This window comes from Typopeltis vanoorti, chromosome 16, assembly GCF_054136105.1.
Source record: "Typopeltis vanoorti isolate ZY-2024b chromosome 16, IOZ_Tvanoo_1.0, whole genome shotgun sequence".
Lineage (NCBI taxonomy): Eukaryota > Metazoa > Arthropoda > Arachnida > Uropygi > Thelyphonidae > Typopeltis > Typopeltis vanoorti.
This window is the reverse complement of record NC_143564.1, coordinates 65,410,040-65,428,672: the sequence shown is the minus strand read 5'-3', so window position 1 is coordinate 65,428,672 and position 18,633 is coordinate 65,410,040. Positions and strand designations below refer to the sequence as shown.

Sequence of the window (18,633 nt, the reverse complement as noted above, 5' to 3'; positions counted from 1 at the left end):
ATCCTTTTGTATAGCGATGAAAAATAGCAGAAAAAGAAATTGAGAGTTCGGTTACGAAACAAGACTATGAACACGTCAAAGAGTAGGTAGGTATGTATTCCAGGAGATGAAAAAGAAGAAGAAACGGTGGACACCACGGAGTAGTCCGTACCCCGAGGAGTTATTAAACACGTTTTTCTTCGCTCGTAGCCTTATCGAAGTGACAAGATTGTCAGAACAGATTGATTATACCCAAATAAGATTACAAAAACTAAGGTGAAAAATTCCACAGAGTTGCGACTACGTTACAGTCAGGTAAAAATATGTATTCAACTATATGTGCGCACGCACACATACTGAAGTAGGCCGTCTCTAAACACTCTGTTTATTAAGGAGTGTATTTCTGATTGCTGTTATAGCGGAGGATTTTTATTGGACGCGATAAATTCCAATGTAGTAGTCGCCAACGTCTATAATAATAATTTTTAACTTCTTTCCATTCCAAAAATTATTCGTAAAATTCATAAGATCAGATTAATTCGTTATCTTTAATGGTTGGCCTTGAAAGTAATATCATCATCTTTGTTTAAGCTATTTCTTATCTTCCGACTCCAGTTCAATATTTCACTTGACATTCTATTTCGAGTTCACGAATAGAAAAATCAACGGAGTGTGACGAAACTTTCCTAATGTGAGCTTGATATGTGACGCTTCTATTATAGTAATTAGAAAAGAAAAAAAACCCATTTTTGTTGGTGACAGATTCCTCCCTCTCTGTTCAAAAAAAAGGATGGTCCGAACTAGATAATAGACAGTTTCTTAAACTACCGGATTCCAAGTGCATCCACCCAAATACATCAATGCTTAGCGGCTGTAATCCGATAAAAAAAAAAAAAAGAAAGAAAAACGAATTACAAGTTTACAGTGGGTAATTAGGAACAAATGAGGAGTACCTTTTACGTTTGTCTTTTGGGTGTGCATCTTGTGGTGCAATTACTTTGAGGAAACAGAGTTGCAGAAGAATATGAGTGAAGTCTATAGAATTTGAAGTCGTTCAGATTTTTCAGAGAGAGAGAAGGGGGGAGGGAGGGGAGTGTGTGTATGTTTTCCTCGATTCGTAGAAATATATATATATATAATATAAATATTTATATTTATATAAAAAGGACATCTCTGTTGACAAGCTACTTCGGAGATAGTGATCAGCATGATTACACTTTCTTGAACGAATGATAATACGATTCATGCTAATGCAATCCCCAGATAATATCGCTCCTGTTACGAGTGGCGTGATGTCGAGTACAGACAATTACCAAAATGATTTTAATGACTCTAAAACCGCAGAAGATTGGAGGACATTAAAAAGTAGCAGGAATTTCTTCTGGAGGCTCCGTATCTCAGTCGGTATAGACGAAGCCCTTTGGTCGGAAAGACATGAGTTTGATTCCCGTCCATGACGTGAGGAACTTTTATCTGGTCTCTTTCGACGAAAGGTGAGTTAACCGGTCTCATATAGCGGTGGAGGTTTTTTTTTTCTCCCAGTAACTCGGGATTTTCATCCCTCAAAACAGGCAAACCAGTCCAGTGAACAACACGGCTACTGCCATATATACTTACGGCAAGGAAGGCAACGGGGAAACCAAATCATCTCCCTAGTAATCAGCTGTAACCCTCTCAAAGAGAGGAAGCCACAGGATTAGGAATTTCTTCTCTTTTTATTTTAACGCAAGTAAAGATTTTGGTGAATTATTAATAATCATTTTCGAGACATTCGTAAGACAGTTTAATCGAATGATAATGCAATCTTTGCAATATAATGCTAAATAATTTTTTTCGGGAAGTAATTCATTAACAAAATAATAGATTGGTCTAAATTGGTCTAAATTGGTCTAAATTTACTGGTTTTAAATATTTTAGTTTGCTCATAGTAGATTCCTTCCTTCTCACCAGTCCATTCATACTTTTATGAAATCTCAAGAGTATCCTTACTAAGAAATCGGAACGTGAAGAAAATGTAGCGAAACTGAAGTTTGCTTCCACTTGGATTTCAGTAAATCATAGTAAAAGTAAAAAATTCTTCAAAAGAAGAACATCACCAAGATAAGCCTTCGGATAGATTTCACTGGGTGCGCACTTCTAGGCAACCAAACCTTCATGGTTTACTTGATGCTTATCTACAGAGCTGGTCAAGAATTCTCCTGCATTCGGTCAGCTGAAAGAAAAATAATTACTTTCCATGGTTTATCGAACATTATAAAAATGTTTTCTGTTCTTGCTATTTCCTTGACTGCTATTGGCTGGTCTTGTTTGCTAGGAATTGGGATTGAAATCCTTTCAAGGATGTGTTGGGCTAATGAGACCGAAATATCCTGATACAGACTAAAGCTGGTCAAGTTCTTAAATCCAGAAACTATAATATTTTGTCAGATAAAAAAAAAAAAAAAAAAAAAAAAAAAAAAAAAAAAACATGCTACGAAAAGTAAGATGCGAAAATTCTTGAAATTGACCGATGGAACTATGATATCTTATGCGCTTCACGCTCATCCTAAACATTCTTACATAACTATGATTTAAATATGTTTGTAGTGAAGTGACTGATGATAGAGACAATCGCATGATTTCTACTATGTGTAAAATGGTTTCGAAGATTTCTTCCTGTCAGCTCTGAGTTCATTATGATGAGAATGGTGGTGAGATCTTATGCATCTGGAAAAGGAAGCGACAAAAATGAGTAAATTTTATACTTGTAAGATGCATGCAGTTTTCTCTGATTCATCGAAGAAAATCTTTTGACAGAAATATCACTCTTACTTCCTTCTATCCTAGACAAATTTGTTAAAAGTCCTAAATGTTCTGCAAGTCTTTGATTGTAGTGGTTGCTGGATTTTTTTCACTAAGCTGCATATATGCTAACGACCGACCACGGGATGTCTTTACGCACTGGTTCCTTCCTTCGCGAGTTAGCTACAAGTGCGTAAAGGTGTCCTTTATGCACTCATTCTTAATACGTTTCTTTACATGCCTGTTATGGTATATTCGCATCTCTTCAGCGCCTGCAGATAAGTAGCTGTCGGAATATAAACTGAGCTCAAGAAAGTGCATTTTGTTCTTTTAATCGGGTACCAACTAAAATGTCACTTGGGGTCACTTCTGTTTCAAAGTGATGCGTTCAAAAGAAGAGGCCAAACAACAAGAAAGGGTGTTTTTTATGGTTTTCCTTAATAGTAGTGTGGATATAATTCTTCTGCCCAAATTAAACAGCGTATGAAAAAGACAATCCGAAAGGATGAATTCCAAGTGATCATCAAGAACGAAGCGTTTATTGAAACTGCAAGAGATTTGGTAGCTCTGAATGACGCGCTGTGCCGGTCAGAAACTGTGGACATGCTAAACATAGTAACAGTTTTAATACCTGGAAGTTGCCATTAAAATTACAGACAGTGAAGTGTAGGACTTTTGATTTAAATCGTATTCAAAAATATTTCATAAATTTATATCTATCACTGCATCGACGTAACATAATGCAGCATATCTATCCTGTACAACTTTCCAGCTACGCTATAAATGAATTGCGCAAATTTGATTTAGTTTGCTGATGAAATTATGCCTTCATTCTTTATTTGATAAATCTTGTTCTGCTTGTGACATCTTCCGAAAGATTAGCTTATATTTCTATCTCTAAACTCTTTTCCAATGATGAGTTAATCTTTTTAATTTGGATGATTGAAAGATTACGTTTCTTATTTTCTCTTACTTATATTTTCATCTCTAGTCCTACTTGCAGAATTACATGGCTATCGAGTCGTCACCGAGAAATGAAATTTATTTTTGCACGAAGTATTACATTTAATGTGAACAGCTTGAACAAAGTCCTCCGTTTTGTACGAGAGAGAGAGAGAGAGAGAGAGAGAGAGAAAGAGAGAAGTGTTCATATCGCTGCTTCTCTCATCGTTTCACTGCATTACCTATCTCAGAGGATTCACATTTTACTAAATGACTTTTCTCTGATATTCTATGATCTTCATTTTATTTATCCGAATTATCCCGAGATAATTCGGCGATAAGCCAACATGTATCTTTTTCTATTCGAACTTCAAACTCCTCATGTTAAACTAACTTCTCTTTTTTTATTAATTCCACCGTTTTCTCAAACAACACATTATTTAAAATGCTCACAGTAATGCTCTGAGAAAAAATGCTCTGAGAAAAAAGAACGAAGTTCTTTTTTCTCAGAGCATTTTAGTCAACATTAGTTGTTTTAGTCAATCATTAGTTTCAGACAACTAATCATCTGCAATAATAGTAAAATACAATAGATTTACAACTAGGGTGAGTTAACATTGGTAATTGATTTCAGAATAGGAAGCCCCGAGTCTACAGTTAATTTTAATGATTAGGTTTCGGTTAGACACAGTTTTAAAGCCATAAAGCTCAGCTCAATAGAGTCTAAACCATGCCTTAAGTAACCTAATACTGACCAAAATAAAAAATAAAAAATTCTGACTTTTATACGTACTACTGGTATTTACGCAAAAATTCTCTCTCTCTCTCTCTCTCTCTCTCTCTCTCTCTCTCTCTACTTAAAAGTTGTGTTATCACACTTATTTAGGAAAGATAAACTTTATGAGCTGTTTATGTGAGTTACAACTAGAATTAAAGCTCCGATGAAGTTCAGTAACTTGTTTCTGTTCCCTTATTCTACGCTAATTCGATAAAAAAATTCTGATGTGCTAAATTAATATAAAAGCAAGCAAAGCTATAGGGCCATTATATCGTATTTATTAACTGAATATGTTCTCTGTCTAGTTTGTGTTGCAGTTTCCGAAAGGAGAAATCCTATTACCTTAGGATTTTTTCTGAGATAGCAAAAATTGATTCCGCTAAATGTCCTTATAAACGTTCTTCGCGTCCTAGACAGGATTGGAACCAGAATCTTTTCAAGCACGACTGTACTTATGCAGGTAGCCACTATGTAAACAGGCATCACTAATATTCAATATAGATGTGAAACAGGATGAATGTTTTGTGTATGCTTTGATTATTCCGTGTATTATAAAGTAATATATTGATGCATCAAATGGAAATAATTTTTTATTTAAGCATGATGTTAGAAGTTTTCAATAAAGTGCATAAGTTCAGTGGTAAATTCGACTTCACCAAAGTTTTAATTCTATCAATTGGATAACCCGGAAATTAAAGCGTAGGAACACAATGTCGGTTTTTTTTTATTACCTAAAAGCAAATGGCCCTTTTATGCATCTGATAGGGCCTGCAAATGTTATGCAGTGTGTGTGTGTGTGTGTGTGTTTTCCATCCGACATCAAAACCTTAATAGAGAACTGCACGCACATCATACGTGCTGGAATGCGAACAAGCTGGGGTGCGGCATCACATGACAGACTGGCACACTCTTTCTCTCCCGATGAAATAGCTGATGACAAATTAATCAACTCCAAAGTGGAATACCGTCCTGAATTCGATCAGGATTAAATTTTAATCAAAATTAAAAATAACAGCTTACTGTTAGTTTCCGAATGTTAGTTTCCTAAACTAAGTTCCTAAATAGGTAGAACACGACAGCTTCCTAATTTGTATTGTAATGACGAAGCTAAGTGAAATAGTGACGAAATAGTTTGCAGTTCTATTTAATGTAATTCTTGGATTGAAGAAGTAGTGAAGAACGTTTGTTTTCTTTTATAAACCGTTGAATAAATGGCACTGATAGTACCGAAAACAAATAATATATGCTAAGTTTTTGATATTCTTCATAAACTGTCATAAAACATTCACAATATTTTTTTCATATCAGCTAAATGATTCGGTAACAATATCTAAAAAAAAATGCAGAAGGTATATAAATCCCGATGACAATTAGAATCGTTCAGTTAATATCCAACTTGGAATAATCCGCTGGTTGTGATGACAGCTCGCTGTATCAAGATACCGTAACTTATTCGGTCTTGTAATTATTAGTTAAGCCGCGCAATGTCTAATGGATCATGATGTCACACCTGTTCACACCTGGAAGAGCGAGAGAGAGAGAGAGAGAGAGAGAGAGAGAGATGAAAATAAGGAGCAGGTGTTTGTATCGTCCACCATAGCCTTCGATGCAATTTCCGTCTGTCAGAAGAACGCCTTCTTCTCAGACAGGTTTCTTGCAGATTTATCTTTGACTGCTATTCGCATCGTTACAATGAATGGGTTACACCCGATAAGGTATTTATGATTATTCTTTAATCGGAAGAAATGGAAGCAGGCAGAAAGACAATTGTCATGCTCTTTGGGTTATCGCAATCAGAATGATCTACACCATGAAGCGTAGCGGTGAGAGTTGAATTTTCCTTCAGGGATGGGATGAATTGAAAAACATAAGGACAGGGATGTATTAAATATTCCGGATTATCCTCTAGTACAAGAATGATTTTCACTAGATATTGAACAAAGGAATAATGAAGATTCTTAAATGGAAAGGATTCGATCACACTGGAAAGTGCCGGTCAGATTAAGAGTTAGATTATTGCGATCTCTTCTTATCATCTACGTTCTGTTCATCGTTTTTTCTTCCAATCTCCTGAAATCCAATGATAGTTATGATCAGGTAACTAGTTATTTTCGAACCAAATGTCTGATAGCATAGGAAGGCTATCTCCATCATCTATTATGTCTGCCTCTTGATTTTCACATGAATAATTTCATGTGAAACTGTTTCCACTCAGCTCAGTCCTCAGCTGAGCTGAGTGGAAACAATTTGATACTTTTGTAAATCGGTTAGAAATGAACCATTTAGGTTTCTTCGTCACCTACTCTACAAAGATAAAAAAAAAGAGGAACGGACATACGAATGGCATGACAAAAAAAAAAAAAAAACACGAAAGAATACAAGAATTTGATTTCCTCTCCATTGATATTAACGACACACATGCGGAAGAAAAAGAAATTTAGTTTTAATGTAAGATATTAATGAATTGGATTTAATTAGGGGTAAAAACAGATACACCTGTTTTTTTTTTTAAGGAACTTCCTACCGGTTTGCAGTTCATACGATGATCTTTACCCAAAATGTAAAACAGAATTTTCTGATGATTGCTTGCGTTTAATAAACAGTTCCAAAAATAAAATAAAATAAATCAATAGCTATGCATTCTCTCTCTCTAAAATGCATCAACTGGTTTCCCATTCTTCACCTCATAACAACAAAAGCATCGAAGTACACTTCAAGGAAAGCGATAAAAGACGAGCCCGACTTACCTGTAATAATCTTCTTTACAGTAAATATTTCCGTCTCGCGCGAAACACGTGAGTTCCGAGTCCAGCTGAACTTTGCACTCGCTGCACGTGAGGCAGTGCACGTGCCACTGACGGTCGACAGCCAAGAGGTAATAACGGTCCGCAATCTTTCCGCCACATCCCGCACACAGATGCGGCGCCGGAGGTTCATAATCGCCTACACTGATGACAGGCATTTTCGTCGGCAGCTGGCAGTCGCCCTTCTCTTCGGGGGTTACAGTTGCTCGTGCGCTGGCTGACCCCCGCGAGTAGAGCGGCCCGGCCCTGTCACTTCCGTCTTGTGCCAGCCCCGTTCGTTTTTTCAAGAATCGACGATTTGTTCACTGCTTGCTTTCGTTCGTTTGCGTTCTTTGGCTCCGAGAAATTTGGTCGGAGGAGAGAGAATTCCAGGCTGACCTTTAGCCTGTGCAAACCACCAGCCACCATACAGACAACCCGGATAGACACAGTCGACGATCACGCGCTCCCCCAAGTGGGCTCTCTGTACTGCCTAGACTCCGAGCCTCTTCATATACAGCATCTACGTATTGGGGTAGGGCTGCAGATCGGCGACTTGCCCGTCTACCAGATCCGCAAGTCCCACCTGTCAGTTAAGCCGCAAACTGCCACGCCCGTCTCTCCGACTACCAATCGGTCCGAACAGCGGAATGAGATAGGCGGTGGTTTGAGCTGTCACGCGCAAACGTGTTTCGAGATCCAATAATGCAAAGGCGAGAAAGTGAGAAATAGTTACGTCACGATGTAAGTGCCGCGTGTGTGCTGCACGTGCGGCGATGCTTTAGTTTTCACTGTCGGTCTGTGGCGAAAAAGTCAGGTGAAAAGGCGGCCCCGAAGAAGAAAGAAAAGAAGTGGGAAAGAAAGAGGTGATTGTGGCACGCGAACTTGACACGCAGAACTTCAAAAGGAAATGGACATTTGCCGATTGGTTCACAAATTGTCGCTTCCAATATTTCTTTATTATTAGTTCTTCATTCATTCTCTCTCTCTCTCTCTCTCTGCAAGTCTCCATGCTCATGTTAACATGGCGCAACATTCTATGATTTTATCTAAGTGACACATTTTAATATCGTAAATTAATTAAATAAATAAATGGACTGAATAGCTTTTCACAGACACTGTTAGTAATAACTTCATTTGCTGTTAATTAATTTAATTAATTTAAAATTGCTGAATTGTTTCCGGTTGTGAAAAAATATAAAATTTAAAAGAATAATTAAATTTTTCCTATTAAGCAATCACAAAAAAGTGAATATCTTTTGGGAAAAAGAAATTTCCTTGTTGGCCATTGGGATTGTTAATATATCAATAAGTGAATCTTTGAGGATAGAATGTCAGTAGTTTCGAAAGTGATTATCCATGAAACATATGCACATTTTAAAATATTGATCATCATAATATTACGTTCGCGTTAAGAGGAATTCTCTGAAGAGTCTATGGCATTAAAAATTATACGTAATTATTTTTTTTAAAAAAAAAACGTTTTCAGTTGTGCTTCTCTTAGTAGTCTCTTCAAGAATTGAAAGTTAAAATTCCATTGAAAGGTGATTTATCAGAATGGAGAATTAACACCAGGACGGACAAAGGAGAAGTGAAAGAACTCGTATTACTATTGTCGAAAAAACAAAATCAAAAATGTTACGGAACAAAGATTACAATGGATAAATATATTTGCCATTTTAATTTACTTAAAATAAGTTCAGGAAATAAGAACCTCTAAAAAGAGCGAATGGAAGATTTCTTGAACCTCGGCGAATCCATCGAAGAAGATTCTTTCTCAATAGCAGAGGTCTCTTTCTTGTTTTTGTGTTGATTTTGGTGTCTCAATTGTTTAAAATGTGTATAATATTTAGCATATTCCATCATTTTTTGTTACTCATGTTGCGGCTTTTAACACTTACTTTTATAATCAAATAAATGTTAATATTATTTTAAATGGTATATACTTTTTAACAAATATATCACAAGTCATTACAAAAAATATTAGGTTTTACGAAAATTAAAGGAGTTATCTGCTAAAAATCAAGATCGCAGACAAAAATATGGCTTTATTAATATTCAAGAATGATTTAAACACAACTGATTTTAGTTGATTTCTCGGAAGTTAAACAGAAAACGATCATAATTGTTATCTTCTCCAACCCTCAGCCCACTCGCTACTAAATTAAGTTTATTATATATATGTTAAATAATGTTAATTTTCTTGACCATAACAGTTATAAAAAGACTTCTAATGGGACTATATTGATCAAGTACATATAATAAACAACTATGCTTTACCAACTAGGTTCACCAACTAAGGCTGTTCGCATCTTCAGGGTACATAACTGATGTAAGGCACTAAAAAGTAAAAAACTGTTACAAATGTTAATCAACCGATTCCAATTATATTAATCAAAGAACAGAGCGCGTACAAAACATGCATTGCATAGAGCGTGGATGATATCACTTGTTATTTAGGAACGTCCTATGGTTGGCACAGTTCGGTTCTGGTGAGTTAAGAGATCTAATAAGGCTCTACCAGATCACGGGCAAGATTAGTCCTTGGTTCCCGTTAAGGATTTGTGTACAGCGGACAACTGCTGTGGCTTCTTTAATAAATCGGGAGCGGAAGTCCTCCTCCATGTAAGGAATTGTGCTTCTATCCCACTCTATGGTATGGTTCGTTCTTGAGAAGTGAAAAGCTAACCCCGATTTTTCTTCTCTGTTATTATTGACGTCACCAATGTGTTCTTTTTGCCTAATTTCAAGGCTCCTTGAAGTCTGGCCGATATAATTCAAGCCGCACGAGCAGAGTATGTTGTAAACTCCAGCATATTTGAAGAAAGGATGGTTATCTTTTGGAGATCTTAAGAATTGTCTAATCGTTTCTGTAGGTTTAAAGGCCACTCTTATTTTTTGTGGTCTAAGGAGTCTTGCAATCTTATTCGAAACTGTCCCTAAGTATGGAATGACGATGGTAGAAATATAACGTATGTCATCTCGTTGTCTTTGTGGCAGGTCAGAAAAAAGTATCTTGTGGACGAGTCTTCGAGGAAATCCATTCATGGTAAGGTTGTTAGATATCAGGGATAGTTCTTCCTGGAGGTCCTGTTGCTCTGTTGTAAGGAGAGATGCACGGTTCTTCAGCATGTGCACAATGCTAAGTTTCAGAAAAATGTGGTGGGAGGAAGTGAAATGCAAATAACGTCCTCTATTGGTAGGTTTGCGGTAAATTGAGAGGTTGATACCACCATTCGTTAGCTTCTTAATTAAAGTGTCCAGAAATGGTAATTGGTTATTTTTTTCAAGTTCTAGAGTAAATTTGATTAGGTGGTGTGAAGAGTTGATCTTGTTTAGGAAGTCTAACAAGTCCTTTTTTGTGTGGTTCTAAACAATAAAAATATCGTCCACATATCTCCACCATACTGTGGGTTTAGAGTCTACTTGTGATAGGATTTTACTTTCAAAATCTTCCATAAAGAGATCAGCACAAGAGGGAGAGAGGAGGCTACCCATTGCAAGGCCAGTCAATATTGCTGATATATGGTTTTATTCCATGTGAAAAAGTTTGATGTTAAACAATGACGGAACAGAGAAGTAATATCTTATGGGGGCAAATTTTCTAAAATGTTGACGACTTCCTCCACAGGGATGTTAGTGAATTGAGATGTAACATCTAAGCTGGCGAGTAGATCCGTATTGGAGATTGAGATGTGTTCAGTTTTTCTACGAAATGTTGCGAATTTCGTATATAAGTATCCGAATTCTGGACGTGTGGTTTGAGGCTTATCTGTTATCTAAACACGTGCCATGTGTTTTAATAACAGATAAGTGAGCGAATCGATTCCATCTACCATCGGGCGTATTGGTATTCCATTTTTGTGTACTTTAGAAGCACCATATAGTCTTGGAGTTAGTGGATGCATAGATTTCAATCTTCGTTTTAAGTCTATAGGCCAGTTCACCATGTGACGTATTAAATCGTTGGTGTCATTGTGATTTTTTAGTGTTGGATCTGTGGCTAAGACACGGTAGATTGATGTATCCAATAGAAAGCTGTTAATCTTATCTTCGTAATCAATGGTGTTTAAAATCACTGTGGAATTACCCTTATCTGCTTTTAATATGATAATGTCTTTCTTTTTCTTCAAATTGTACGATGTTCTTCTTTCCAGAGGAGTAATGTTTTTGTTAGGAGTTGTTGAAGATGAGAGGATGATGCTACTTTTTAATCTAATATCATTAGCTATAGGTTCCGGTAACGACGAGACTGCCTTTTCTATATTACAAATGATATCCACTTTAGGGACATGATTAGGTGTTATCGCAAAATTGAAACCTTTTTTAAGTATACTGATCTCTATACTGAACAAAACCAGAGATCGGTATATATACTTAAAAATATAAGTCATTCTTTAACATCAAACTTTTTCTTATGGAATAAAACCATATATCAGAAATTGACTGGCCTTGCAATGGGTAGCCTCCTCTCTCCCTCTTGTGCTGATCTCTTTATGGAGGATTTTGAAAGTAAAATCCTATCACAAGTAGACCCTAAACCCACAGTATGGTGGAGATATGTGGACGATATTTTTATTGTTTGGAACCACACAAAAAAGGACTTGTTAGACTTCCTAAACAAGATCAACTCTTCACACCACATAATCAAATTTACTCTAGAACTTGAAAAAAAATAACCAGTTACCATTTCTGGACACTTTAATTAAGAAGCTAACGAATGGTGGTATCAACCTCTCAATTTACCGCAAACCTACCAATACAGGACGTTATTTGCATTTCACTTCCTCCCACCACATTTTTCTGAAACTTAGCATTGTGCACATGCTGAAGAAACGTGCTTCTCTCTTTAAAACAGAGCAACAGGACCTCCAGGAAGAACTATCCCTGATATCTAACAACCTTGTCATGAATGGATTTCCTCGAAGACTCGTCCACAAGATGCTTTTCTCTGACCCCCACACAAAGACAACGAGATGACATACGTTATATTTCTACCATCGTCATTCCATACTTAGGGACAGTTTCGAATAAGATTGCAAGACTCCTTAGACCACATAAAATAAGAGTGGCCTTTAAACCTACAGAAACGATTAGACAATTCTTAAGATCTCCAAAAGATAACCATCCTTTCTTCAAATATGCTGGAGTTTACAACATACTCTGCTCGTGCGGCTTGAATTATATCGGCCAGGCTTCATGGAGCCTTGAAATTAGGCAAAAAGAACATATTGGTGACGTCAATAATAACAGAGAAGAAAAATCGGGGTTAGCTTTTCAATTCTCAAGAACGAACCATGTCATAGAGTGGGATAGAAGCACAATTCCTTACATGGAGGAGGACTTCCGTTCCTGAATTTTTAAGGATGCCACAACAGTTGCCCGCTGTATACAAAACCTTAACGGGAACCAAGGACTAATCTTGCCCGTGATCTGGTAGACCCTTATTAGATCTCGTAACTCACCAGAACTGAATTACAGTGCCAACCATAGAACGTTCCTAAATAACAAGATCATGCACGCTGATTGCATGTTTTGTACGTGCTATGTTCTTTTGTCTAATATAATTTGAATGGGTTGATTAACATTTGTAACAGTTTTTTACTTTTAGTGCCTTACATCAGTTATGTACCCTGAAGATGTCAACAGCCTTAGTTGGTGAAACTAGTTGGTAAAGCATAGTTGTTTATTATATGCACTTGATCAATATAGTCCCATTAGAAGTCTTTTTATGATATATACTTGCAGGTTGACGAATGAAAAGTTGAAAACATGTTACATGCATTGCTATCGTATCCTATCTCGGAAAAGGTCATACTGGCCAGGAAATCCTACTCTAGAGACCTTTTTTTGTGTACTTTGGCCTTCAATAAACAGATTGATGGTTTCATACAAAGAATTGAAAAGCGTCTAGTTAAAGATTATTAAAAACATCCACGCCATCAAAAGTGAACTCGAACGCACAACCTACTGATTGCAAAGCAGTAAACAAGCATTTGGGAAGTTTTGTCATTGGCCATAGAAATCAATATGTTATACTTCATTTAAAAGATAATCTTCAATATTCTGAAGAATATTCAATTTATTCTTCAATAATAACACTTATTATTGAAGAATACATTGAGTTGGAAGAATTCAGTGTAAAACAAAGTTTTCAGTGAATCTGATGGTTATCTGAACGTCAATTTAATTAACGTTCTTAATTAGTGGTTCCACCAAGGTCAATAGAAACCTTAGCGAAATCACTAATAAAAGGCAACAATACTGACTGATAGGATAATAAAGTGGACCAAATATAAAACTATGTTTTTACCTGTTTGATTATAAATCATGTAAATAAGTTTATGCATTCTTAAAATAAAACAAAAAAAATTAAGTGACGTACTATCAATAAAATTTTCGAACGGTTTAAAGGTCTATATATATATTATAATGTGGTTTAGAATTCGATGAAAGTATTTTTCTTTTTTTTTTTCGCGAATCTGAAAAACTACCAACGCTTGCTATTCAGAACTAAAACTTTGATCATTTTATCCCAAAGACTAACCCATCCAAGAATTGCAACATTTTTCTCTAATATAATATTCTGACAGTAATTCAGATCTAATTCAAGTTGAACTCGCAGCTTGAGAACTATCATCGAATTCGAAGTTTCATGTACGTGGACGTTTAAAAGAATTTTCATTTCTTGTACATTCTATTTCTTCAATTTCTTCATACACTTCAAGATTATCAATTGTACTTATGAAAATGAAGTACCACTTTGGTGAAAGAGGAAAATCGATAGCGGTCTCGTATCATCCACGGAATAAAGAACTGCGATCATTAAGGGTTCGGAATGTTGCGTTTTCCGTGTCTGATGTGGCTTCTTTACGTCGATAGAATTCCGTTATGAATGACGGGCGATGGAGAACGTCAAAATTTTGAATTGCTGAATTCTATAGAAGTTTCGCTTCCACGATGCATCCTGATTTACTTTCAGTGTTTCTTGTGGTTCGTAAATCAGTATTGATTATTAGTTTTCCTTTCCGAACTTTATAGACTTTGTTTTGGGATTGCAGATCTCCATCTTTGCAATTCAATTGGTTACTAAATATGGAAGAATTTCAGATCGGTCACAGTGCAAGAATCAAAACCATTAGAATAATACAAATCCATGCACCAACTAGCAGTTATGAAGTAGAAGAATTCTATGACGGTGTCCAATATATTATAGCAGGATTCTACAATTACGCAATACTGTTGAGAGATTGTGATGCACGACGGAAAAAAATAAAATAGACTTGAAAAGTGTGTATCAAAAAATGGCGGAGGAGAACAAAATAAAAGAAGAAATATCATAGTAAACTTCCTTATGATGAGGAAGTACTTAAATGCTACGAATATATTTTATAAAAAAAATTCTTAAGGGGTCCTTAAGGGCAATAATCGTCCCAGGTATCCTTTGATTTCTTAACCATGTTTCCAGGATAAGCTGGTTAGTGCTGTGCCTCTGAATGCACTTTATATGTCAATTGCATGTGTTCCCCTGGCCGGTTTGTGAGATGAAAGCCCTCAGTTTCCAGGAGAAAAAAATCCCTTCTATAAGACCGGATAACCCACCTTCAGTAGAAAAAGCTCTGATGAAGGTTCTTCGTATCTTAGGTGGGATTCGAACCCAGCTCTTTCCAGCTGAAGTGCCTCGCCCAGACCTATTGAGGCTCTTGGGAGCAACGCAAATACAAATCTACAAGTGGATATTATACAGTAAAATCTCAATCATTAGAGGAAGCACACATAAGATTGACAAAAAGATTTTAAAAAAATCTGTTGGAGAGAAGAAAACTAATTAGAGAGAGGAAAATACAATAGAACTTGAGAAATAAATAAAACAATTAGGGAAAAATCATTGCAGAAGATAAAAAGAAATGAGAAGAAAAATTATAAAAGAAACTATAGATAACGACAGAAATATGAAAGATCGCACACTAGGAAAAAAAAAAAGAAATACTAATATTAGAAGATGAAAATGGACGAGATATCAAAGATTAAAAATGACATAGTAGAAAAGGCTAGACAACATTTTTCAGAAGTATATAATACCTCATGATATTGTGGCAAAAGTCAAGGACAAAAAAACAACGAAAAATGATGAATGCATCAAACACAATATCAAACACGTAGGATTATACATAAACTATGAAAAAAAAAAAAGATTCAGCTAAGCTGGCTTTTAAAAGGAAAAATATTCACGTGCATTAAGATAAAACCCGAAAACAGAGCCAAAGTTTTCAACCAGTGCATCATCTAGTTATGATATATAGACCAGAGACACAGCCAATAACCAAATAAATACTGGTAAAAATAAGGAAAACCTGAACGTAGAATGGAAAGAGAGAAAGAGATATGGCCATGATAAATATTACACTTCCAAACAAAATAAACAATGAAGCTGTAAGAAAAGAAAGAAGAAAGACTGATGGATATTGGGGAAGAGATTTTAAAATGGAATTGGGCAAGGCATATTGCACGGATGAAAAGCGATAGATGAACAAAAACAATCATCCAGTGGCATCTGTACGAAGGAAGACGAATGTCTGGATGACTAGAGAGATGGTGGAAGCATAACCTCGAGGAGATGGTTGGAGAATGTTATCATCAGAAAGCTTTCAATAGAGAAAGACGGAGACTAATAGGGGAGACCTATAACCATAAATGGTTATAAAAAGGGCTTGAAAGAAGAAAACTACAAACAAATAAGACGTGTGCTAATTCAAGTCAATGAGAATTTCACATGGTTCTGGGACTTATAATGATTTTGAACTCATGACATTACACTAAATATAAGCAAACAGGCGGGCGAAGAGTTTAAATGAGATACACGAACTTGGTTATTGAAATATAACGTAATTAACCTTGATAGATATGATTATTACACTCTGTATTAATCGTGTACATAATTTTTCCCATTATGCTGACAATTTTTATATTTTACTTCAGAGAATTTCCAATATCTATTTCATTGTAAATTATAATTTTTTTTAAATTTTTATCTCTCGATTAGCAGTATTTGCCTTAACTAGAAATTGATAGAATGCAGTTCCTAGAAACTAACCAGTTAAGATTACTCGTGGGATTATATATAAAAGAGGAATTTCGTGTATCGTTATCTAATAATTTTATTTACGTTAGCAATGAACTATATCAGCTGGAAAATAAATTAGCTAATTAAGTCCAAAACTTAAAATCACTGAGAGGAAATAATAGCTAGAATCTTAGTTTTTCTTCCCTAAGTTCATACTTTGTCTTTATAGTTCTACAAAAAATGTGTTCCCGAATCTCAGTGATGAGATTAGTATGAAACATTGCACGATACATGTGATCGAGTGTTTCTCCCAGTTGAGAAGTTGGATGGAAGAGGTGTAATGATACGGAGCTTTTTTTTAATTTTTTTACCATTCGTACCTTTGGTTGTAGTGCTTTGGCTAATGATTTAAAATCACACACACACACACACACACACACACACACACACACACACACACACACACACACACACACACACACACACACACACACACACACACACACACACACACACACACACACACACACACACACACACACACACACACACACATATAAACAATCATCAGATAAACGTTATTTGGACCTATACGTAAGGTGGAGTGTTCAGAATTAAAAACTGTATCCTACCCGTTTCTGTATTAACAGAAAGGAGGTACAATCTTATAAACATTAAAGAGTATATTTCAATGTATTTTATGCAGTCACATTTAATAGAAAGGGTTTGTTCATTTTCAAGTTTTATAACGTGTAATATATTACTGGGATTTCTGTTAAAGAGAATCTTGGCAGACCTGTTTTTATTGCGGCGCTTGAACATCAAACAGATCAACAGTTCTTGACCATGTACGGCAATTTTGCAAGGGATTTAATAACTGCACAGTAGCAGACTCTCATATATGATGAGTTTTTTTTTTTTTTTAAAGTGATTTGTCTAAGCAAGCGGAGTAATGATTCAACCCAAAGAACCCACAAAGGAGAACAGATAGATATGTTTAGGCAAAACCGGTCACCATGGAAACGGCACCTAGATACTTCAATGGGATAATTCATTATTATGCGCTACTGTGGATCAGTGATTCACTATCAGTCAAAAAAAAAACGGTTTTTTTTTTTTTTTGGAGATAATGTTTTCTTTTTCATAACACAAGAGCGTCATGAAAATGAAGAACTAAATAAAGGAATTATGGGATGTTCAAGATTTATTCAAATATCTTGCTCTGTCAGCGAACCATCCAGTATCTATCATTTATTCTTTTCAGTTTCAGTGCTGGCAGAGGATGATCTGAGAACAGTTTTTGTGGTTTATATATTTAGGTAATATAAAGAATACGTGGTTGTAGAGGAGCAGTTTTCATTTTGTTAATAAAAATATTACCACGAAAAGTTAGTTAACATTGTTAATTAGAGTGGTTAAAATGAGATAATACGGCAACCGTGATTTAGACACCAAAAGCGATACTTTTTGAAGCTACTTCACGTCTCAAATAAGCGGGGTGGTAGCAGTCTTACTCAGAGAATGAAAATCATCCACCACTTATACCGCAACGTCGCAATGAGGGAGGATCCGTGAGCTTAACGGCACAATGAAGGTTCTGACTGTCCTAAGAAGACTGTAAACAGATGCCACTAGTGCAGAGAAAAGAAAGTGGTGGTTATAACGCTGTGTGATACGCCATGTTCTGGGACAAGATGAGCGAGAAATAATGTTCTTTTAGTTGCTTCTGCTGTTGTTTTCTTATAATCCAGACATGAAACATTTCCTAAGAATATTTTTAATATTTTTAACGGTCTCAGCCTTGCTTACGGGACTTCTATAATTGTATCCAACAACAGAATCGGTTCCTTCAGCTATACTGGATGCCCTTAAATTTTAGGTGGTGTTAAAATATCTTTTCCAACTCACCTTCATTTAAGAAGCCTCGATAAAGGTTCTTGCATCTTGAGAGGGATTCGAACTCAAATCTTTCCAGTCGAAGAACATTATCGATATTGACTGAGCTTCGGAGGCTATGATGCTAAACTTTCATAAAAATATGATGGGTCTTTCGTAATATATGAATGAAGATAGAAATCCACAAACACCACATTTGCCTGATTTCTCTGTTTATGGATGTCATTCTATAAGTGTATCACTCAATTATATCTGGGTAGTGCATTTATACATATTTATACATAGAACTATAAATGTGCGCATTTATACTTCTATGTATGCCTTTTCAAACTTGGTAACTCGTTTTGGGTTTACACAAATGATGCCTTTTTATCATTTCAAGTTGTAATCTGAAATGTTTTAGCACCTTC

The 18,633-nt window shown here is 35.8% G+C and overlaps 1 protein-coding gene across 1 annotated transcript in view; it reads right to left on the bottom strand.

Moving 5' to 3' along the window:
* Window positions 1–7,565, bottom strand: part of LOC150098086 (LIM/homeobox protein Lhx9-like) — a 100,480-nt gene extending 92,915 nt beyond the window's left edge. Inside the window, exon 1 of the mRNA XM_090406244.1 lies at window positions 7,228–7,565. Coding sequence (XP_090262370.1) covers window positions 7,228–7,442 — 215 coding nt within the window. The 5' untranslated portion in view covers window positions 7,443–7,565. The remainder of the gene's footprint in view (window positions 1–7,227) is intronic.
* Between the last annotated feature and the right edge of the window lie 11,068 nt (window positions 7,566–18,633).